The following is a 25,506-nucleotide window of genomic DNA, read 5'->3' on the forward strand; positions in this document are numbered from 1 at the left end:
AGTCAATATATTTTTTTTTCAACGCAGAAAGGGGTACTACGCGAAAGTACTTCAGTCACCCTGGGTTATTTTTTTAGAGCGCGGCCGAAGGCCTCCAACGCAGAAAGGAGTACTATGCGAAAGTACTTCAGTCACCCCGGGTATTCGCTCGGCCAGGGTTATTTTTTTAGAGCGTGGCCGAAGGCCGCCAACGCAGAAAGGAGTGCTCACCCCGGGTATTCGCTTGTAATATTATCACACAATTTTACTTATCTGTGTTTGTTAAATATAAATCACATATTATTAATATATTCATATATGTATGTTTAATATGTATATGGGCCATTCCATCAATTGGCGACATGGTTTTGTACCCGTAGTTCTCCGATTTTGACGAAACTTTAGAATATCATAATATAGACTAAAATAAGAATATCTGTAAACTTTTTAGTGGCCAAAGTTGCTCCATTGTTTTTTGGCGCGCAATTCAAATTCAGATCAAACAAAAAAATGACTTTTTCTTTTATTTTTTAACGACCTCAAAATTGAGTGAAAAAAATTTTGAAGTTATCCATTTTTATGTAAAAAAAATCTCAGCTTTCTGATAAAAATATTTTCGAAATCCAAAAAAAATTTCAAAATCCAAAAAAAAAACTGTTTTTTCCAAAAATCCTGCTTTTTGTGCTCTTCCCCCACTTTTTTTTCAAAATTGACATTTTTATTCGATTCCTCGTTAAATTTTACATAAGAATCAGTGGTCAAAAATATGGGACTCTGATCCCATGAACAGCAAAAAAAATTCAAAGTTGACGCTCAAAATCCAAAAAACAACATTATTTTCCAAAAAATCCGGTTTTTTGTGCTTTTCCACCAACTTTTTTTCAAAATTGACTTTTCCATTCGATTCCTCGTTAAATTCTACATAAGAATCAGTGTTCAAAAATGTGGGACTCTGATCCCATCAACAGCAAAAAAAATGCAAAGTTGTCGCTGTACGGCGCATATTTTTATGAATGAAGACAGTGATTTCTTCTTAATCCAAGTCTAAGAATACAATTTACACATTTACCTCTTTCACACAACCTTCTAAGCGAACACACTGCGCGGTATAGCGACAACTTTGCATTTTTTTTGCTGTTGATGGGATCAGAGTCCCACATTTTTGACCACTGATTCTTATGTAGAATTTAACGAGGAATCGAATGGAAAAGTCAATTTTGAAAAAAAGTTGGTGGAAAAGCACAAAAAACCGGATTTTTTGGAAAATAATGTTGTTTTTTGGATTTTGAGCGTCAACTTTGAATTTTTTTTGCTGTTCATGGGATCAGAGTCCCATATTTTTGACCACTGATTCTTATGTAAAATTTAACGAGGAATCGAATAAAAATGTCAATTTTGAAAAAAAAAGTGGGGGAAGAGCACAAAAAGCAGGATTTTTGGAAAAAACAGTTTTTTTTTGGATTTTGAAATTTTTTTTGGATTTCGAAAATATTTTTATCAGAAAGCTGAGATTTTTTTACATAAAAATGGATAACTTCAAAATTTTTTTCACTCAATTTTGAGGTCGTTAAAAAATAAAAGAAAAAGTAATTTTTTTGTTTGATCTGAATTTGAATTGCGCGCCAAAAAACAATGGAGCAACTTTGGCCACTAAAAAGTTTACAGATATTCTTATTTTAGTCTATATTATGATATTCTAAAGTTTCGTCAAAATCGGAGAACCACGGGTACAAAACCATGTCGCCAATTGATGGAATGGCCCATATGCAAAAGTGTTCACATATTCAAATTTAGCTTGAAAAATCTTCTTTATAGTTTTTTTTTATAGTTAATAAAGAAAAAAAATCACTCGAAAGTACAAACAAAACGCTGTGAAACGCTGAAAAATCCTTCACTTTCGGTTTTTAAGGTGTGGCAATGCTGCTTTTCCTTGTAAATATAAGCGCTCTAAACTTTTCACCCATTAATTTGGTAAGTGATTTTTAAAATACTAAATTTAGTTGAAAAATTGCAAAATAAATGTGAAATGTGAGCTTATTTCAACGCATAGAGTGTATATTTGAATATACAGAGCAAAAACCGTGAAAAAATTGAGTGAAACGCAGAGAAATAACAAGTGTTCTTAGTGCAAATTTTTGAAATTTTAAATGTGAATATTTTAAAAAATATTAGTAATTTTTATATTATTTTTGGATATTCCTCCTCTGGAGAAGCTCTCCTATCCGTACATACCCCACTTATACGGAAATTCGGTTTTTTTACCCCTCCGCCAAAGTAATCGGAATCGTGCCGAATATCTCATAAACCAAGCGTTTGTACTCGTAGTATCTATAACACCATAAATTTTTTGGGTAAATTTTAGAATAGCATCCCCCGATTTTGGGGTTAAAATGGGTATGTACGGATAGAAAAGGTCCTCCAGATTAAAAAAATATATACATATTAAGGTGGGCCAAAAATTAGTTTATATTTTATTTTTCGTAGTTACCATGAAAATCTCATTCAACATGACTAAAAACAAGTCCTGGTAAAATCTGAGCTCTTTATATTAATATTAAGAGGTGCCTCATCGACATTTTCGATTTCCCATATAAATTACATGGAAAAAAAATCATTTTTTTTGTGGTGGTTATTGTGCGGAGATTTTAATGTGCACGCGATGGCGGCCAGTAGGGATGGTAAACTCGATTCCGATACTACTCGAGAATCGAGTTTTCTCGTAAAATAATCGATTTTTCGAATGTCAAGAACCGGTTCTTAATCCACTACGACTACTGAAAATCGATTTTTAAAAATCGATTATTTAACGAGAAAACTCGATTCTCGAGTAGTATCGGAATCGAGTTTACCATCCCTACTGGCCGCCATCGCGTGCACATTAAAATCTCCGCACAATAACCACCACAAAAAAAAATGATTTTTTTTCCATGTAATTTATATGGGAAATCGAAAATGTCGATGAGGCACCTCTTAATATTGATATAAAGAGCTCAGATTTTACCAGGACTATTTTTTAGTCATGTTGGATGAGATTTTCATGGTAACTACGAAAAATAAAATATAAACTAATTTTTGGCCCACCTTAATACATATGTATATGTATTTGGTTGCCGCTGACTTACGGTTTTTGAGATATTCGCATTTAAAGTTCAAAAATTCAACTATTTAAAATGCGTGTTTCTCTTATTTACGAGTATAATGAATTTTATAGTTATATTTTTAACTTTTGTATCCACTAACACTAATTCGTTTCTAACCATTTATTTTATATGAAATAGTGCAAAAATAACCTTTATGCAACATTTAACTTTTGTTCAGTTATTTTTGTTCACACAAATGGTTTGAATTCTAACTAATTATCAGTGCTACCTTACGTTCATATTTCACAGAAGAACCAAAAGAAATAAAGAAAACAAATAATACCCCAATCACATGAAATATATGTATAACACATTAGTTTTCCGCATAGAATTATTTTCTGCATTGGCGGCCTTTGGACGCACTTCAAAAAAATAATCCTGGTCGGACCAACACCTAGGCGTGCTAAGTTCTTTTTGCGTTAGCGGATTTCGGCTACGCTTGAAAAAACAAATTGCCCTGACCGGTCCAACACCGAGATTTATCGAGATAATTATCACGGATAATTACACTGCACCCTTCGGTAGACAAAGCCAAGAGATGTGTTAACCGACGGCTGCGCAAAATGCCAAACAACTACGCGCCGCTTACTTTCACCGATGAGGAGGTTCAGAGTGTCATCAAAAAAAGCAAAATCATCCAAATCCCTTTTCCCTGATGGAATCACCCTGTAAGAGAACGATCCTCGTAGCGTGGACTTGTCAAAAGCCTTTGACACAGTCAACCACACAACACTACTGCAGGACATAGAAAAAACAACGCTTCCTCCAGGGTTAAAGAGGTGGACCATGAACCATCTGAGCGGTCGTCAGTCATCCGAGGTAAAACATCCAAACCGAGAAGAATTAAACAGGGGGTTCCGCAGGATGGTGTCCTCTCCCCGCTACTGTTTAACTTCTATATTTCGAAACTCCCGCAACCACCAGAGGGGTTTCCATAACCTCATACCCAGATGACTGCACGATATTGACGTCGGGCAATGGAATCGATGGCATGTGTTCGAAAGTAAACAACTATTTCTCCGACCTTTCTCGTTTCCTCACTGCACGAAATCTCACACTTTCCCCCACCAAATCCACAGCGACCATATTTACAAACTGGACGAAGGAGTATAGACTAATCCCGACTGTGAATAACCCTAAGATTTTAGGCATAACCCTCGATAGTCTATGCTCCTTCTCTCCCCACGCGACCGCGATTATCGCCAAGGTACAGAGCCGCAACAAAATCCTCAAGTCACTAGCCGGCAGCACATTGGGAAAAGACAAAGAAACGTTGTTGACAACTTACAAGGCAATCGGCCGGCCGGTCTTCAACTACGCAACACCAATATGGTCGCCTGGATGCAGTGGTACGCAGATGAGGCAACTTCAGACCTGCCAGAATACAGCACTCCGGACCACGACGGGATGCCTTTTGATGTCTCCCATTGAACACCTCCACAGTGAGACGCGCATGCTACCTGTAAAGGAGCATAATGAACTCCTCTCCAAGCAGTTCCCGCTGGGATGTTTCCGTAGGAATCACCCTTGCAGCCATCTGCTTGGAGCGGAACCGCCTCCTTGGAGCATCAAAAGGTCATTCCTAGACTACGTCGACGGCATCGAACAGTACGCCGACCGGACTTCGGCCGTAACAGACTTTCGACAGGTACTGACCGCCATTCACAGTGGAGCTATCAACACCTTCACCGACTCACTTCCCGTGAATGGCGTTCTTGGAGTCAAACCACCACCTATTGCAGACGAAGAACTCCAAATGCCGCGAGAAACGCGAGTGACCCTAGGGCAACTTCGTTCTGGATACTGTAGCAGGTTAAACTCCTACCTATCCAGAATCGACCCCGACATACCTAATGTATATCTTGCATGCAAAGAGTCTCCGCTTGACGCTGGCCACCTCTTTGCATGCCCTACAAACCCTACTCATCTAACACCCTTCTCCCTTTGGTCCGACCCCGTCGAAACAGCACGTTTCTTGGGCCGACCGTTAGATGACCTCGACGACAACACAAACGACCCTTACCATCCTAGCAGGGATTAGCAAACCGTTAAAACAACATCAAGATAATGAAAATTCTACAATATTTTACATTATTCATCACCATTACAACGATTCTCTTACATTATGAATAAATGGATTTTAACTAAAGTTTGATATGGAATTAAAGTTATTTTTGCACTATTTAATATAAAATAAATGATTAGAAATGAATTCGTGAAGTGTTAGTGGATATAAAAGTTGAAAATATAATTATAAAATTCATTATAAATAGGAGAAACATGGGGGAATGTTTAGTTTAGTATCCCATTTTGAAGAGGTTTTACATAAAGGGGGAGGGGGCTGGGAGCTTGCTACACCCCTCATTTGAAAGGTAATGAATGGAGCTTTTGAATAATAGCACCCTTCCCCCCCTAGGGCCACGGGGGGCTCTAGGGCAGCCTCCTGAAAATGGTGTAAAATCGTAGTTTTACCATACAATTTTCACTAATTATTATAAAATTTATGTATTTTTACGCTTATACTATGTTCGGGCCGACATTGAAAACATTTTGAAAACACATTTGTATGTTGTGGAATGTAAGTCGTTCGGACCGACAATGTGTGTTTTCGATGAGTTTTCACTGACAACTATCAATACGGGGATTCCCATTGCAGAAGTGATATATGACGGCACGAAAATAAACATGGGTTTTGGTCTGACATATTTTACAGCCATTGCATATACATTTTTGCGTGTGTTTGTTGTGCCGTTGCACCAAGAAGAAAATTCTGCAATTATTGCACCGTGCAAGGGTTTTGCAGGAACAAGAGAATCCCCTTAACAGTGGGCAGCTGTATTTGTATATGGAATGTAAACAAATATGAAGTGACAATTCAGGGCCTGCAAAATATGTCTTCCAAAAAAATCGATTAAACTAGAGCAGGCACCGATTATAATGAGTGGAATGTAAGTTTTCAAGTAGTTTTCAGCGAAAACTGTGTTTTCATTTGACAGATTTTACGTGGACGAAAACACAAGTTTTCGTGCGAAAACCAGTTTTTCCCACGAAAACATGTTTTCAATGTCGGTCCGAACATAGTATTAGAGTGACTCTGTCTTTATTATTTTGGGGAATGTTTAGTTTAGAACCCCTTTTGAAGAGGTTTTACATAAAGGGGGAGGGGGCTGGGAGCTTGCTACACCCCTCATTTGAAAGGTAATGAATGGAGCTTTTGAATAATAGCACCCTTCCCCCCCTAGGGCCACGGGGGGCTCTAGGGCAGCCTCCTGAAAATGGTGTAAAATCGTAGTTTTACCATACAATTTTCACTAATTATTATAAAATTTATGTATTTTTACGCATAGAGTGACTCTATGTTTATTTTTTTTTATTATTTCAATGAATTAAAGTGGAAATCCACTTTATTTAAATAATAAAAACACTGAAAATTAAAAATTGTATATGCATCAGTAATAATGCATACAAGTAGTTGAAGTGCCAAGATAACCCAACCAACCATTTATGCAAGACCCCCTAAATAATAAAATTGGGTTTTCATCGCGCGATTTTTTATTTCAAATTTTGAATATATTTTCAGCATAATATACTACATTGAAACAAACGCCGCAGGCGAAAATTTGGAATTTTTATCATATTTTCAGTATAATATATTACATCGAAACAAGCGCCGCAGTATATAAGACCTACCATTTTGATTCGTTGGGTTATTACTATCTTCCTTTTGTGCTTATTTTCTTCGTCGTTTGACAGTTCATATTCAGTAATTTTGCTTACATTTCAAGGAACAGTATAACCGTAAATGAAGGCTGTTTTATTTATTAAATTGTACATAAAAATGCAACTAAAAATCCATATTTTATCATTAATTCAATTAAATATATTTCAAAGAATGTGTGTGTGTTAAATTGGTTAAATTTTTTGCAAGCAGTGCAACAAAAACGTCAAAAGAAGAGAGCCATTGTTTGAGCAAATGTGCGTTTTTTTGTTTACTTATATCTAAAAAAACAAATTAACATTTAACAATAAATTTACATTTAAACCAAAGTTTAATTCATTGGCTATCCGTGCTATATAAATTTAAAAAAGTCCGTGCACGCACTTAAGAGGAATAAGCAGTGAAAATGAGATACTAAACTAACCCCAACCCGAAACATGCATTTTAAATAGTTGAATTTTTGAACTTTAAATGCGAATATCTCAAAAACCATAAGTCAGCGGCAACTATATGTACATATATATCCTCACCTGAAATGCAAAATAACGTATCATCAAAAAATTCGAAATTGAGTGTCTTATTGATTACGCTTCACTACTTCAAATTACATACATATATGTAAGTACATGTGTCCACCATTTCAAAGTTCTGGGGGCCTATTCTGTAACTCGATTCGAAAATGTAGGGTAAAATTTAGAATAGCATCCCCGGATTTCGAGCATAAAATGGGTATCACTGGAGAGGTGACGTTCTCCAGATCACGAAAATATATATATATAGTTACCGCTGACTTATAGTTTTAAATATATTTGCATTTAAAGTTGAAAAATTGGCAACTTTTACATTGATAATTTGTGTATTGTGAATAACTTTTCCATTTATATTATGTACTTTTCACTTACTAACACTTCACTATAACGTTTCTGTATATTCATTTTTTCAATATTTGTCGTAAATAAAGCTTTATTTTAATTATTTTATTTTAGTTACAATTCTCTGCATTTGCACAATGAGAAAAGTGCTGCCATGGTTATTTTTTTTGAAGCGCGGGGCGGAAAACCTTTCCAGTAATACCCATTTTATTCCCGAAATCCGGGGATGCTATTCTAAATCCTAGCCTAAATGTATTTTATTCGAAATTCGGATCTAATTTATAATTATGCGAAAGTTGTACCACCCTGTGCCAGAATAAATACGTACAATTTTAGTTCTTGCTTTCTACAACTCAAAAAATAAAATTTTTTCCGAAAATTGGCTTGAAAATCAGCAAATCGAGTTACAGAATATACAAAATCCGAATTCGAGTAAATTTTCTTCGAATCGAGTTACAGAATAGGCCCCCAGGACTTTCTCTTTCCAACGGTACCTTCAGACCGCGGCGCCAAAGAAATCGGAATTTCGCAAAACTTAGTGAACGGCTGTTCCGCAGAACCTATTTTAACCTTTAATTTTGGGGATACTATTTAAAAATCCACCCATACCTTATAATTGGTTGTATAACGTAATGCCGACAATCAAAATCTCGAAGTTTAGAATTCCGACAGTCAAAATGCCGACGAATCAAAACAGCGACAAATCAAAACATCGAGAAATCAAGAAAAGGTAGCGTTGTTCCTTTGAGGCCTTCGGCCACGTACATCCTCAGGATAACCCTTAGTCAGTAGAATTCTCTTTCTGTTCTTCGATAGAAATGAGGGCAGACAAGATTAAATATTTTTCATTTGTCGGCATTTTGATTTGTCGTGTTGTATCCCCTAATAATCAGTTAAATTGTACCAGGTGGATCGAAACAGTACCTGAAATCAAATTTGAGTGACATTTATTTGTATTTAATCCTCTTTTTTCACAACTGTAGTTTTTTCTGATACATATAGGCCATCTAAAAATTTACGGATGTCCTTGTTTTTAACTGTGGTTGACTGTTGAATCAAGGCAGCTGAACCAGAAACAGCCTCTATGTCATTACCTTCTACAATCAGTTCATCCTTCTGTGCAGTAGAATTTACTACTGTCACCCCAGGAGCCATTTGAACACGTCGAATATATTTTTCTCCAAGGAAATTCCGTATCTCGATTACAGTATTGTTTTCGGAAGTTACACAGTTTATCGGAAAATGAGCATAAACTGCACGCATTTTATATTGAAATCCATAGGTCACACCTTAAAAAATAGAATATATATTAATAAGATATATAATGTATTATTCATTGCTGCTAGTTTACCCTTAATCATGTTTTCAATATGACTGCAAACAGTACGTACAGACGCCAGCTCTTTTTTTGCTCCAAACCATTTTTCTACTTTCAACGTACGTTTATCGACCATATACATGTCCAAAGCAAGATGTTTAAAGCTTCGGACTAAACAACCTCTAGCTCCAGTTATTTTTACTATACGCGCTTTAACCGAAGCTTTTATCCCCTTCGGTATTTTAACACATTGACTCGAGTTGATTGTCCTCATTTTAGCATTCAAGGGTTACCTTCAAAGATCATGAAAACTTAGTAAAATTAATATCACCAATTTTAGTTTCGAAATCAACACACATTCTCATTTCGTCAGTCACACAAAACTCTTCTCCATCTGTTCATTCGCAGGAATACTGCCGCTCATACAATTTTTATACCAGTACTAACATACAAAATGGTGGGATTTAGTTCGAAACATTTTGAAATCAGTTCTATATAATAAATTTTGTGCTTCGATTAATATTATGAAAAAAAATCGGTTCTTGTTAATATATGACAGCAATTCATTATAATGATATATGATAACAGACACATAGAACTTTGGTGTTTTTAAAAATTGCTTTACAGAAAATGTAATTAAAACCGTTGTGCGAATTAAAAATGATTTTTGTCCGATTTTAAACACTTAAAACTAAAATTACCAAATACAAATCACATGTACTCTCACCGGAAGCGTGTGTGGAAAAGAACGAAGTTTCTAGAGTTTTACGAAAAGTATCGAAGCGAGAATAATCGATGTAAACATTTCTCAATAACTATAACGTGATACTTTTCTCTCTTATCGTTCATTTAGATGTGATTTTTTTTTTGTCTTGTCACAAAGTTTAGTGAGTGACTCCGTGAAACGATAAAGGCGATTCTTTTGCTCTTGCAATATTGCATGATGACACAAAATGCAAAAATCCTATATGGAAATATGAAAAGCCAAGAGAGCATCCATTGCAGAATCTAGTGATATATGAATATACTTATTCGGCCAATTTATTGAGAATGACTATTGTGAATTTACGATTTAGAAAAGCATCCTCCGATGTCGGGAATGAAATGGATATCAATGGAAAGGTGACGTTATACAGATCACGAATTTATAGATATATATAAGTTGTCGTTGAAGATAGTTCTTAAGATGTTTACTTTTAAAGTTAAAAAATTCACTACTTTTTACTTGATTATATTATGCACTTTTCACTTATTAACATTTCATTATAACTTTTCTGAGTATTAATTTTTTTTATATCTATTGAAAATAAAACTTTAATTTAATAATTTTATTTTAGTTAAAATCTCTGTATTTGCACAATAACAAAAGGGTTGCACACTAGCAAATAAATTGTATTACCATACCTGCGAATTTTTCAACTAAAGGAAATAAGCAATGAGTTTATTTTTTTTCTTCCCGTTTGCTTTCAAATTTGGCGAAGCAATGAAGCAAGTGCTCTGAACAATTCCGATTTCTTTAGCGCCGCGATTTGAAGGTACCGTTGGAAAGAGGAAGTCCTCCTGATTAAAAAAAATATATAGGTTTATTGGTATCGCAAACGCGTTGCTTATTAGATATTCGACCTTCAAGTTCAAAAATTCGCAAAATGCGAACATTTCAAGAAGCTATTTCACCACATTAAACACACTTTTCACTACTCACATTTTTCACTTAAAATCAATTAAGTAACACTATAAAGTTTTAAATAAATTCACATTTTACAGTTTTAGAAGGTTTCTTACCTAAAAAAATCTTTATTTTAAAAATTACATTTTACGCCGGTTTGAACCTCATTTGTTTACCAAAAATTACGTCGAAATGGAGCGCTGCCATGCGATGATAAGTCAATTCGCTGAAATTCCTCTTTTTCGCAACTATTCCTCTATCCATGCATATGGATATTTCCTTTTTTAAAATTATTAAGCTAATAAGTAATATTATATACATGTATTAGTTATGTTATATAATAATATTATATATACACATGTATAAGTAATATTATATAATAATATTACGTAATAAAGTAGGGGTATTCTCTTGCTCTTGCAAAATCCGGTGCACGGTGCAAGCATTGCAAATTTACAACGGCACAACAACAAACACACGCAGAAAATTATTTGCAAGGGCTGTGAAATATGTCAGACCAAAACCCGTGTATATTAGCGTGCAATGTCACGCAAAAATAAAATTGCAACCCTGTTGTAGTTGCCATTTTACATAAAGGCATATTACGTCCTTAAACTGTTGAGAAAGGTAAATTTTAATTAGATTTTATAATTTCTATTTAAATTATAAAGTTTTGTTACAGTTTTTTTGTTAAAAATGCATGCAGAAGGTGCGCCAATTCACAATAGCCATGCACAATAGTCATTTACAATAAATTGACTGAATCAGTCGCTCATATATCACTAGATTCTGCAATGGGTGCTCTCGTGCCCTTGTATATTTCGGTCTAGTATTTTTGCAATCTGCAATCTTGCAAGAGCAAGAGAATACCCCTAGTGTGTTGCGTCATGCGACTTTATAAATCAAAAAATAATTTTTAAAAACTAAATTTGTTAAAATATTTGTTTACATTATAAAATGTATTACACTATGTAAAATGCTTACAATTTTTGTAATATACAAGTATAACCATAATCTACTACCTATGTATTAGAATAATCTATTACAATGAACTTAAGATGCTAAATTGAATTAGAACTACATACTTACCCCTTTTTTGTATACATACTGTTGCGAATTTACTCCTTGCTAGTTTTACTTTACTAGGTTCGTATCTCTGGATTGACAAATAAAACTAAAAGCCGTTTAATTCACTTCAACAAATTCTCTTTATTTTACAACTCGTCTACACTATATCAGTTTACTCTTAGCACTGGTTGATTACGTTGGCGATACCACGGCTTATATAGCCACGCACTTCTCGCTGATGCCGACGTGTCCTTCTAGAATATTGCGTCTGGAAATTACAAGAACATAATGCTATACGGCGCCAAATGCAGCTAAGCAGACAGCCGCGGCGCCAGACTCAGCAATTGTTTAAGTAGACAAGCAGACAGACGCGGCGCCAGATGTCTACAACAAGACAAATGGTATTCCATATACCTACAGCTATTGTTCATAATAAGGGATGCATATAGCAATACAAATACAACTTAATACTACTTTTGTAACACTGCCCTCCACTAAAGCCTAATCGTCCCGATTAGGCACAAATCCTCTTAAACCAAATGGGGCGAGCCTCTCCAAATGTACTACTTTCATTTTACATCGTGCTTTTCCATTTATTTGTATGCGGTATACCACGTCATTAAGTCGTTTCATCACCAAATAGGGTCCTTCCCAGGCTGTCTGCAATTTCGGGGACAAGCCTTTCTTTCGAAGTGGATTGTACAACAGGACCAGATCACCTTCTCCAAAACCTTTTTGAATTTTCCGCTTGATCGAACCGGTCTTTCATCTTATTGCTCATCAGATGCGTGTGCTGTCTTACCATTAGATGCAATTCATTCATTTCTTCCTTTAAGGCAGAACAATAATCTCCATCATTTCTTACAGCTGTAGGATTCGTTCCAAACTTAAGATCAGCAGGGAGTCGCAGATCAGATCCGAAAATAATCTTTGCTGGCGTGTAACCAGTTGTCTCGTGCTTCGCTGAACGATACGCCAGCAGGAACATCTGGATGCACTTGTCCTAATTCCGTTGATCTTTATCAACGATTTTCCGCAGATGTTCTTCGAGCGTTCGGTTGAATCTCTCCACCATTCCATCTGATTGTGGATGTAACGCTGTTATTCGTGTCTTGTGGATGCCCAATAATGTACAGACTTCTTGGAAAATGGAAGATTCGAAATTCCTGCCTTGATCTGAGTGTAATTCGACGGGCACTTCGAACCTTGTTATCCAATTTTCCACAAACGCTTCGGCTGCTGTCTTCGCTTCTTGGTTTGGTAAGGCATATACTTCTGGCCATTTACTGAAATAGTCCATGACAACCAGTAGATATTTGTTTCCGGCCGTACTGGTTGGGAACGGACCTGCAACATCCATTGCGACTCGTTCAAATGGTGATCCCACGTTGTACTGTTGTAGCCTACCGCGACTTTTGGCTTTAGGACCTTTAGCTGCCATGCACTCTACGCAATTACTTATCCATTCTGCTATGGAATCTCGACAATCGATCCAGTAGAACCGTTGTTTAATCTTCTCTATAGTTTTTGTAATTCCAAGGTGCCCTCCACTAGGTCCATTGTGATATTCTTTCAATACTTTCGGGATCATGGACTTCGGTACTATGATCAGCAGACGAGACTGTTTGCCATCTTCGCTTTCCCAGGTACGATGAAGGTATCCATTAACGAGGTTTATGCTGTTCCATTGGGCCCAATATGCTTTTGCAGTTGGACTCTCGCTACTTATTTGTTCCTTTGGTGGTCGTACCCCATTTTTTTTGGCCATTACCAGCTTTGCAAGATCAGGGTCCTCCAGCTGATTGATTCTGATGCGGTGAGGAGTCCAATCATCTTCAGGTTCTATATTCAGTAATCGCACGTCGATTATAACTTCTTTTCCTTCTGATTTGGAGCAATGTTTACATTCCAGTGGACAAGGGCGACGTGATAATGCATTCGCATTTTTGTGGTGAATCCCCTTTCGATGTTCCGTTTCGAAGTCGTAATTCTGTAATCTTTCGATCCATCGTGCAATTTGGCCTTCCGGATTCTTAAACTGTAATAACCATTTTAATGCTGCATGATCAGTCCTCAGCAAGAATCGTTGTCCATACAAATACTTGTGGAAATGTTTTACACATTCCACCACAGCTAGTAGTTCTTTTCGCGTCACACAGTAGTTTTTCTCTGGTTTCCCGAGCACTCTGCTGTAATACCCAATTACTCTTTCTTTTCCGTCGATGAGCTGAGACAGGACACCTCCAATTCCATAAGCGCTCGCATCTGTATCCAGGATGAATTTCTTTCCAGGTATTGGATAAGCTAACATCGCCGCCGTACAAAGTAGTTCTTTCCGCTGCTCAAACGCTTTTTCTTGTTCCAACTGCCATACAAACGGGCGATTCTTCTTTGTTAAATCATGTAAACTTCTAGCTACGTTCGCAAATCCAGGTACAAAACGGCGGTAATACGTGCATAAGCCAAGGAAGCTGCGGAGTTCATGTATGTTGGTGGGTCGAGGCCAATCTTTGACTGCTTTTATTTTTCCTTCCTTGGTGTGAATCCCCTCAGTTGACACTTTATGTCGGAGATATGTGACCTGCTTCTTCCACAATGAACACTTTTTTGGGATTCAAGCGTAATCCGGCTGATGCTATTCGCTGAAAGACTTCCTCTAGATTTTTCAGATGATCATCAAAACTTTTTCCCATGATGATAATGTCATCAAGATACACCAAACATGTCTTCCAGTTGAGTCCTTTTAACACATGTTCCATCAGTCTCTCGAACATTGCAGGTGCATTACATAACCCAAATGGCATCACAGAGAATTCCCATAACCCGTCACCCATACTGAAAGCGGTCTTTTCACGGTCACATTCATCAATCCCGACTTGCCAATATCCACTTTGTAGATCTAACGTAGAAAACCATTTCGCTCCAGACAAGGTGTCTAATGTATCGTCGATTCTCGGTAGAGGATAACTGTCTTTCTTTGTGACATCATTCAACTTCCTATAATCTACGCAGAAACGGGTGCTACCATCTTTCTTTTTAACTAAGACGATAGGTGAGCTCCATGGACTTATTGAAGGTTCGATTACACCGTTTTTGTGCATGCCTTCAATAATTTTGTTAGCATCCTCACGTTTTCCTCGTGGAACCCTACGCGGAGTTTGTCGGATTGGTTTAGCGTCTCCGGTATTTATGCGATGTTTGACAATGCCGGTTCTTCCTGTGTTTCCTTCGTTTGCAAATATGGATGCGTATTTTTCTAATAGTTTTTCTGCTTTTAATTTTTCATTTTCATGCAGTTCGTTCAGCAAATTATTTAGGAGTGTAGGACTTATCTGCTGTGGCTCAAAAGTAGGCTTCTGTTTTGACCGTTCGCATCGTGCTATTGCACTTATATTCTGGCACTGTCCAATTACTGCTCCTTTCTTCAGACTTATAGGCGTGTTGAATTCATTCACTACTCTGACCGGAATGGTGGCGTCTTCTCTAGTTTTTACAAGCGTTCTTCCTACCAATATGGGTGTATCTATTTTTGTTGGTTCCACAATCCACAATTCTTCAGTCCCACCTCCTCCATTCACTTTAGCCCATACAATCGCCTCAGATTTTGGTGGAATACTCTGATTATCATCAACAATCACCCTCTTACTTTCAACGTTGGTCACATATCCGGTGTTTATAGGCATCTCTATGTTCTGGCAAAACAGCATTTGCTTGTTTAAATCCAAAGTAACCCGGTGATCAATCATGAAATCTACTCCCATTATAATTTCATCCGTGATTTCTGCTACGATGAAGGTGTGATTAACTTCCAGGGTACCAATCATCACTTCGCAAAACACTTTTCCCGCGACAGATGCTTCCTCCCCGGTGGCCGTTCGAAGCTTGCAACCGACTAATGGTTCAACCGTTCCTCTTACCACATCCGGTCGGATAATTGAATGTGTGGCACCAGTATCCAAAGTAAGCGTTGACAGTCGTCCATTTACGATACCGTTGATAGTAAGATTGTTGTCATGGCAACCTATTTGTGATATCGAGATGGCGGGGCAAATAGTTGTGGGAACCTTTGAACTGTTCCGTTTTAGTTTAACGACTTGTGAGATGTGGATGCTCCGTCCTCGTTATCTCTTGGTTGTTTCCGTTTTGATGGGTTTACTTTTATATTGCAATTTTGGGCAAAGTGACCCGCTTTTCCACAGTTGAAACATCTGCCTGTTGTATTTACTCGCGGTGCAGCAATCGTCTTCAGAGTCTTCAATATTTCTTCCATCAGCGCCGGTTGTTCCATTTCAACTCTTTGTACTTTGTGTGCTGGTTTACTTAGTAGCGAAGCTGTTTCCTGTGTGAGGGCGTGCGAAACCGTTTCAGCAAACGTTCTTTTTGGCAATGCATATGTGGCGCGTTTGGTGTCCACATCACGAATTCCATTTATGAAACTTTGAATTTTCACCCTCTCAATGTAATCCACAGGTGCATCTGCATTTGCCAAATGAGCCAGTCGTTCTATTTCAGTTGCGAACTCTTGCAATGACTCGTTCATTTTCTGACCCCTATTTTGCAGTTCGATCTGGTATATTTGTTTCAAGTGTTCACTACCATATCGTCTTTCTATCGCACTCATCAATGCCTCATAGTTGTTCCGTTCACAGTCTGGAATAGTCTGAAGGATTTCTGCCGCAGGTCCTTTAAATGATACAAACAAGGACGCCACTTTGTCCGCTGCATTCCCGTTATTGGCCATTGCTGTCTTTTCAAACTGAAGTTTGAAAATTTGAAATGGAATACTTCCATCGAATGTGGGTGCCTTCAATCTTGGATTATTTATTGATGGTGCAGGGCCATGCAGTTGCAGTTCTCGCATACGATTACTCAGTTGAAGAAATTCTGATTTTAAATTTTCTTCTTCATTTTTTAACGTGCTTAATTCCTCTTCAAATTTTGAAAATTTCTCTTGCACTTGTTTTTGTACTTGTGTAGTATTTTCTGTAATCTTTTGTACCAAACGCTTTTCTAACTGTGTATTATTTTCAGTCATTTGTTGTGTAAGGCGAGACTCTAACTGTGATGTATTTTCAGCTATTTGCGTCATTTGCTGTGCCAGACGATTTCCTGTTTGCACTGCATTTTCTGTATTTTCAGCTATTTGCTGTATAGCCACTAATAGCATGTTCATGTCTACACTTGATGATGTTCGTTGTTCTTCTACTTTTTCTTCTACCTTTGTAGAAGTTTCTGGTCCATCAAATTCGAACTCGTCCACATTAATTCCATCCGCTTCCATTGCTTCACGTAATCGTGCCTGCAGATCCGCCTTTTGCCCGCTTATCGGCAAATTACGCTCCTCCAGTTCCTTTTTTAATTGCTGAATTCTCAATTCTCCGAATTTAACCATCTTGAATTTGGATTATTTGACAATCCCACTTCTGACACCAATTGTTGCGAATTTACTCCTTGCTAGTTTTACTTTAATAGGTTCGTATCTCTGGATTGACAAATAAAACTAAAAGCCGTTTAATTCACTTCAACAAAATCTCTTTATTTTACAACTCGTCTACACTATATCAGTTTACTCTTAGCACTGGTTGATTACGTTGGCGCTGCCACGGCTTATATAGCCACGCACTTCTCGCTGATGCCGACGTGTCCTTCTAGAATATTGCGTCTGGAAATTACAAGAACATAATGCTATACTGCGCCAAATGCAGCTAAGCAGACAGCCGCGGCGCCAGACTTAGCAATTGTTTAAGTAGACAAGCAGACAGACGCGGCGCCAGATGTCTACAACAAGACAAATGCTATTCCATATACCTTCAGCTATTGTTCATAATAAGGGATGCATATAGCAATACAAATACAACTTAATACTACTTTTGTATCACTGCCCTCCACTAAAGCCTAATCGTCCCGATTAGGCACAAATCCTCTTGAACCAAATGGAGCGAGCCTCTCCAAATGTACTATTTTCATTTTACATCGTGCTTTTCCATTTATTTGTATGCGGTATACCACATCATTAAGTCATTTCATCACCAAATAGGGTCCTTCCCAGGCTGTCTGCAATTTCGGGGACAAGCCTTTCTTTCGAAGTGGATTGTACAACAGGACCAGATCACCTTCTCCAAAACCTTTTTGAATTTTACGCTTGATCGAACCGGTCCTTCATCTTATTGCTCATCAGATGCGTGTGCTGTCTTACCATTAGATGCAATTCATTCATTTCTTCCTTTAAGGCAGAACAATAATCTCCATCATTTCTTACAGCTGTAGGATTCGTTCCAAACTTAAGATCAGCAGGGAGTCGCAGATCAGATCCGAAAATAATCTTTGCTGGCGTGTAACCAGTTGTCTCGTGCTTCGCTGAACGATACGCCAGCAGGAACATCTGGATGCACTTGTCCTAATTCCGTTGATCTTTATCAACGATTTTCCGCAGATGTTCTTCGAGCGTTCGGTTGAATCTCTCCACCATTCCATCTGATTGTGGATGTAACGCTGTTGTTCGTGTCTTGTGGATGCCCAATAATGTACAGACTTCTTGGAAAATGGAAGATTCGAAATTCCTGCCTTGATCTGAGTGTAATTCGACGGGCACTTCGAACCTTGTTATCCAATTTTCTACAAACGCTTCGGCTACTGTCTTCGCTTCTTGGTTTGGTAAGGCATATACTTCTGGCCATTTACTGAAATAGTCCATGACAACCAGTAGATATTTGTTTCCGGCCGTACTGGTTGGGAACGGACCTGCAACATCCATTGCGACTCGTTCAAATGGTGATCCCACGTTGTACTGTTGTAGCCTACCGCGACTTTTGGCTTTAGGACCTTTAGCTGCCATGCACTCTACGCAATTACTTATCCATTCTGCTATGGAATCTCGACAATCGATCCAGTAGAACCGTTGTTTAATCTTCTCTATAGTTTTTGTAATTCCAAGGTGCCCTCCACTAGGTCCATTGTGATATTCTTTCAATACTTTCGGGATCATGGACTTCGGTACTATGATCAGCAGACGAGACTGTTTGCCATCTTCGCTTTCCCAGGTACGATGAAGGTATCCATTAACGAGGTTTATGCTGTTCCATTGGGCCCAATATGCTTTTGCAGTTGGACTCTCGCTACTTATTTGTTCCTTTGGTGGTCGTACCCCATTTTTTTTGGCCATTACCAGCTTTGCAAGATCAGGGTCCTCCAGCTGATTGATTCTGATGCGGTGAGGAGTCCAATCATCTTCAGGTTCTATATTCAGTAATCGCACGTCGATTATACCTTCTTTTCCTTCTGATTTGGAGCAATGTTTACATTCCAGTGGACAAGGGCGACGTGATAATGCATCCGCATTTTTGTGGTGAATCCCCTTTCGATGTTCCGTTTCGAAGTCGTAATTCTGTAATCTTTCGATCCATCGTGCAATTTGGCCTTCCGGATTCTTAAACTGTAATAACCATTTTAATGCTGCATGATCAGTCCTCAGCAAGAATCGTTGTCCATACAAATACTTGTGGAAATGTTTTACACATTCCACCACAGCTAGTAGTTCTTTTCGCGTCACACAGTAGTTTTTCTCTGGTTTCCCGAGCACTCTGCTGTAATACCCAATTACTCTTTCTTTTCCGTCGATGAGCTGAGACAGGACACCTCCAATTCCATAAGCGCTCGCATCTGTATCCAGGATGAATTTCTTTCCAGGTATTGGATAAGCTAACATCGCCGCCGTACAAAGTAGTTCTTTCCGCTGCTCAAACGCTTTTTCTTGTTCCAACTGCCATACAAACGGGCGATTCTTCTTTGTTAAATCATGTAAACTTCTAGCTACGTTCGCAAATCCAGGTACAAAACGGCGGTAATACGTGCATAAGCCAAGGAAGCTGCGGAGTTCATGTATGTTGGTGGGTCGAGGCCAATCTTTGACTGCTTTTATTTTTCCTTCCTTGGTGTGAATCCCCTCAGTTGACACTTTATGTCGGAGATATGTGACCTGCTTCTTCCATAATGAACACTTTTTTGGGATTCAAGCGTAATCCGGCTGATGCTATTCGCTGAAAGACTTCCTCTAGATTTTTCAGATGATCATCAAAACTTTTTCCCATGATGATAATGTCATCAAGATACACCAAACATGTCTTCCAGTTGAGTCCTTTTAACACATGTTCCATCAGTCGCTCGAACATTGCAGGTGCATTACATAACCCAAATGGCATCACAGAGAATTCCCATAACCCGTCACCCATACTGAAAGCGGTCTTTTCACGGTCACATTCATCAATCCCGACTTGCCAATATCCACTTTGTAGATCTAACGTAGAAAACCATTTCGCTCCAGACAAGGTGTCTAATGTATCGTCGATTCTCGGTAGAGGATAACTGTCTTTCTTTGTGACATCATTCAACTTCCTATAATCTACGCAGAAACGGGTGCTACCATCTTTCTTTTTAACTAAGACGATAGGTGAGCTCCATGGACTTATTGAAGGTTCGATTACACCGTTTTTGTGCATGCCTTCAATAATTTTGTTAGCATCCTCACGTTTTCCTCGTGGAACCCTACGCGGAGTTTGTCGGATTGGTTTAGCGTCTCCGGTATTTATGCGATGTTTGACAATGCCGGTTCTTCCTGTGTTTCCTTCGTTTGCAAATATGGATGCGTATTTTTCTAATAGTTTTTCTGCTTTTAATTTTTCATTTTCATGCAGTTCGTTCAGCAAATTATTTAGGAGTGTAGGACTTATCTGCTGTGGCTCAAAAGTAGGCTTCTGTTTTGACCGTTCGCATCGTGCTATTGCACTTATATTCTGGCACTGTCCAATTACTGCTCCTTTCTTCAGACTTATAGGCGTGTTGAATTCATTCACTACTCTGACCGGAATGGTGGCGTCTTCTCTAGTTTTTACAAGCGTTCTTCCTACCAATATGGGTGTATCTATTTTTGTTGGTTCCACAATCCACAATTCTTCAGTCCCACCTCCTCCATTCACTTTAGCCCATACAATCGCCTCAGATTTTGGTGGAATACTCTGATTATCATCAACAATCACCCTCTTACTTTCAACGTTGGTCACATATCCGGTGTTTATAGGCATCTCTATGTTCTGGCAAAACAGCATTTGCTTGTTTAAATCCAAAGTAACCCGGTGATCAATCATGAAATCTACTCCCATTATAATTTCATCCGTGATTTCTGCTACGATGAAGGTGTGATTAACTTCCAGGGTACCAATCATCACTTCGCAAAACACTTTTCCCGCGACAGATGCTTCCTCCCCGGTGGCCGTTCGAAGCTTGCAACCGACTAATGGTTCAACCGTTCCTCTTACCACATCCGGTCGGATAATTGAATGTGTGGCACCAGTATCCAAAGTAAGCGTTGACAGTCGTCCATTTACGATACCGTTGATAGTAAGATTGTTGTCATGGCAACCTATTTGTGATATCGAGATGGCGGGGCAAATAGTTGTGGGAACCTTTGAACTGTTCCGTTTTAGTTTAACGACTTGTGAGATGTGGATGCTCCGTCCTCGTTATCTCTTGGTTGTTTCCGTTTTGATGGGTTTACTTTTATATTGCAATTTTGGGCAAAGTGACCCGCTTTTCCACAGTTGAAACATCTGCCTGTTGTATTTACTCGCGGTGCAGCAATCGTCTTCAGAGTCTTCAATATTTCTTCCATCAGCGCCGGTTGTTCCATTTCAACTCTTTGTACTTTGTGTGCTGGTTTACTTAGTAGCGAAGCTGTTTCCTGTGTGAGGGCGTGCGAAACCGTTTCAGCAAACGTTCTTTTTGGCAATGCATATGTGGCGCGTTTGGTGTCCACATCACGAATTCCATTTATGAAACTTTGAATTTTCACCCTCTCAATGTAATCCACAGGTGCATCTGCATTTGCCAAATGAGCCAGTCGTTCTATTTCCGTTGCGAACTCTTGCAATGACTCGTTCATTTTCTGACCCCTATTTTGCAGTTCGATCTGGTATATTTGTTTCCCGTTTAATTCACTTCAACAAAATCTCTTTATTTTACAACTCGTCTACACTATATCAGTTTACTCTTAGCACTGGTTGATTACGTTGGCGCTGCCACGGCTTATATAGCCACGCACTTCTCGCTGATGCCGACGTGTCCTTCTAGAATATTGCGTCTGGAAATTACAAGAACATATTGCTATACTGCGCCAAATGCAGCTAAGCAGACAGCCGCGGCGCCAGACTTAGCAATTGTTTAAGTAGACAAGCATACAGACGCGGCGCCAGATGTCTACAACAAGACAAATGCTATTCCATATACCTACAGCTATTGTTTCATAATAAGTGATGCATATAGCAATACAAATACAACTTAATACTACTTTTGTATCACTGCCCTCCACTAAAGCCTAATCGTCCCGATTAGGCACAAATCCTCTTGAACCAAATGGAGCGAGCCTCTCCAAATGTACTATTTTCATTTTACATCGTGCTTTTCCATTTATTTGTATGCGGTATACCACTATCATTAAGTCATTTCATCACCAAATAGGGTCCTTCCCAGGCTGTCTGCAATTTCGGGGACAAGCCTTTCTTTCGAAGTGGATTGTACAACAGGACCAGATCACCTTCTCCAAAAACCTTTTTGAATTATACGCTTGATCGAACCGGTCCTTCATCTTATTGCTCATCAGATGCGTGTGCTGTCTTACCATTAGATGCAATTCATTCATTTCTTCCTTTAAGGCAGAACAATAATCTCCATCATTTCTTACAGCTGTAGGATTCGTTCCAAAACTTAAGATCAGCAGGGAGTCGCAGATCAGATCCGAAAATAATCTTTGCTGGCGTGTAACCAGTTGTCTCGTGCTTCGCTGAACGATACGCCAGCAGGAACATCTGGATGCACTTGTCCTAATTCCGTTGATCTTTATCAACGATTTTCCGCAGATGTTCTTCGAGCGTTCGGTTGAATCTCTCCACCATTCCATCTGATTGTGGATGTAACGCTGTTGTTCGTGTCTTGTGGATGCCCAATAATGTACAGACTTCTTGGAAAATGGAAGATTCGAAATTCCTGCCTTGATCTGAGTGTAATTCGACGGGCACTTCGAACCTTGTTATCCAATTTTCTACAAACGCTTCGGCTACTGTCTTCGCTTCTTGGTTTGGTAAGGCATATACTTCTGGCCATTTACTGAAATAGTCCATGACAACCCAGTTAGATATTTGTTTCCGGCCGTACTGGTTGGGAACGGACCTGCAACATCCATTGCGACTCGTTCAAATGGTGATCCCACGTTGTACTGTTGTAGCCTACCGCGACTTTTGGCTTTAGGACCCTTTAGCTGCCATGCACTCTACGCAATTACTTATCCATTCTGCTATGGAATCTCGACAATCGATCCAGTAGAACCGTTGTTTAATCTTCTCTATAGTTTTTGTATTCCAAGGTGCCCTCCACTAGGTCCATTGTGATATTCTTTCAATACTTTCGGGATCATGGACTTCGGTACTATGATCAGCAGACGATACTGTTTGCCATCTTCGCTTTCCCAGGTACGATGAAGGTATCCATTAACGAGGTTTATGCTGTTCCATTGGGCCCAATATTGCTTTTGCAGTTGGACTCTCGCTACTTATTTGTTCCTTTGGTGGTCGTACCCCATGTTTTTTGGCCATTACCAGCTTTGAAAGATCAGGGTCCTCCAGCTGATTGATTCTGATGCGGTGAGGAGTCCAATCATCTTCAGGTTCTATATTCAGTAATCGCACGTCGATTATACCTTCTTTTCCTTCTGATTTGGAGCAATGTTTACATTCCAGTGGACAAGGGCGACGTGATAATGCATCCGCATTTTTGTGGTGAATCCCCTTTCGATGTTCCGTTTCGAAGTCGTAATTCTGTAATCTTTCGATCCATCGTGCAATTTGGCCTTCCGGATTCTTAAACTGTAATAACCATTTTAATGCTGCATGATCAGTCCTCAGCAAGAATCGTTGTCCATACAAATACTTGTGGAAATGTTTTTACACATCCCACCACAGCTAGTAGTTCTTTTCGCGTCACACAGTAGTTTTTCTCTGGTTTCCCGAGCACTCTGCTGTAATACCCAAGTACTCTTTCTTTTCCGTCGATGAGCTGAGACAGGACACCTCCAATTCCATAAGCGCTCGCATCTGTATCCAGGATGAATTTCTTTCCAGGTATTGGATAAGCTAACATCGCCGCCGTACAAAGTAGTTCTTTCAGCTGCTCAAACGCTTTTTCTTGTTCCAACTGCCATACAAACGGGCGATTCTTCTTTGTTAAATCATGTAAACTTCTAGCTACGTTCGCAAATCCAGGTACAAAACGGCGGTAATACGTGCATAAGCCAAGGAAGCTGGCGGAGTTCATGTATGTTGGTGGGTCGAGGCCAATCTTTGACTGCTTTTATTTTTCCTTCCTTGGTGTGAATCCCCTCAGTTGACACTTTATGTCGGAGATATGTGACCTGCTTCTTCCATAATGAACACTTTTTTGGGATTCAAGCGTAATCCGGCTGATGCTATTCGCTGAAAGACTTCCTCTAGATTTTTCAGATGATCATCAAAACTTTTTCCCATGATGATAATGTCATCAAGATACACCAAACATGTCTTCCAGTTGAGTCCTTTTAACACATGTTCCATCAGTCGCTCGAACATTTGCAGGTGCATTACATAACCCAAATGGCATCACAGAGAATTCCCATAACCCGTCACCCATACTGAAAGCGGTCTTTTCACGGTCACATTCATCAATCCCGACTTGCCAATATCCACTTTGTAGATCTAACGGAGAAAACCATTTCGTGCTCCAGACAAGGTGTCTAATGTATCGTCGATTCTCGGTAGAGGATAACTGTCTTTCTTTGTGACATCATTCAACTTCCTATAATCTACGCAGAAACGGGTGCTACCAATCTTTCTTTTTAACTAAGACGATAGGTGAGCTCCATGGACTTATTGAAGGTTCGATTACAACCGTTTTTGTGCATGCCTTCAATAATTTTGTTAGCATCCTCACGTTTTCCTAGTGGAACCCTACGCGGAGTTTGTCGGATTGGTTTAGCGTCTCCGGTATTTATGCGATGTTTGACAATGCCGGTTCTTCCTGTGTTTCCTTCGTTTGCAAATATGGATGCGTATTTTTCTAATAGTTTTTCTGCTTTTAATTTTTCATTTTCATGCAGTTCGTTCAGCAAATTATTTAGGAGTGTAGGACTTATCTGCTGTGGCTCAAAAGTAGGCTTCTGTTTTGACCGTTCGCATCGTGCTATTGCACTTATATTCTGGCACTGTCCAATTACTGCTCTTTTCTTCAGACTTATAGGCGTGTTGAATTCATTCACTACTCTGACCGGAATGGTGGCGTCTTCTCTAGTTTTTACAAGCGTTCTTCCTATCAATATGGGTGTATCTATTTTTGTTGGTTCCACAATCCACAATTCTTCAGTCCCACCTCCTCCATTCACTTTAGCCCATACAATCGCCTCAGATTTTGGTGGAATACTCTGATTATCATCAACAATCACCCTCTTACTTTCAACGTTGGTCACATATCCGGTGTTTATAGGCATCTCTATGTTCTGGCAAAACAGCATTTGCTTGTTTAAATCCAAAGTAACCCGGTGATCAATCATGAAATCTACTCCCATTATAATTTCATCCGTGATTTCTGCTACGATGAAGGTGTGATTAACTTCCAGGGTACCAATCATCACTTCGCAAAACACTTTTCCCGCGACAGCTGCTTCCTCCCCG

The 25,506-nt window shown here is 38.9% G+C and overlaps 1 protein-coding gene across 2 annotated transcripts; it reads right to left on the reverse strand.

Annotated features, from left to right (window-relative positions):
- Positions 1 to 8,639: 8,639 nt before the first annotated feature.
- LOC105222335 (60S ribosomal protein L9) lies at positions 8,640 to 9,889 on the reverse strand. 2 transcript variants are annotated; one of them, XM_011199818.4, is made up of 3 exons: positions 9,755 to 9,889; positions 9,061 to 9,320; positions 8,640 to 8,998 (listed from the first exon to the last, which is right to left on the reverse strand). In XM_011199818.4, exons 2-3 carry the CDS (start codon positions 9,299 to 9,301, stop codon positions 8,667 to 8,669), a joined length of 573 nt encoding a protein of 190 aa, XP_011198120.1. In that variant the 5' UTR covers positions 9,302 to 9,320; positions 9,755 to 9,889; the 3' UTR covers positions 8,640 to 8,666. The 2 variants fall into 2 exon arrangements, with proteins under 2 accessions (XP_011198120.1, XP_011197958.1); XM_011199656.4 differs by having other exon boundaries at positions 9,729 to 9,856.
- Positions 9,890 to 25,506: the final 15,617 nt, after the last annotated feature.

The sequence above is a fragment of the Bactrocera dorsalis genome, chromosome 1 (genome assembly GCF_023373825.1).
Source record: "Bactrocera dorsalis isolate Fly_Bdor chromosome 1, ASM2337382v1, whole genome shotgun sequence".
In the NCBI taxonomy this organism is placed as follows: Eukaryota; Metazoa; Arthropoda; class Insecta; order Diptera; family Tephritidae; genus Bactrocera; species Bactrocera dorsalis.

Excerpts from the sequence above, each read along its gene's own strand:
- LOC105222335 (XM_011199818.4), bottom strand. The coding sequence starts at position 9,301 with ATGAGGACAATCAACTCGAGTCAATGTGTTAAAATACCGAAGGGGATA. Across the intron at positions 8,999-9,060 it reads TATTGAAAACATGATTAAGG|GTGTGACCTATGGATTTCAA; the intron begins GTAAACTAGCAG and ends CTATTTTTTAAG.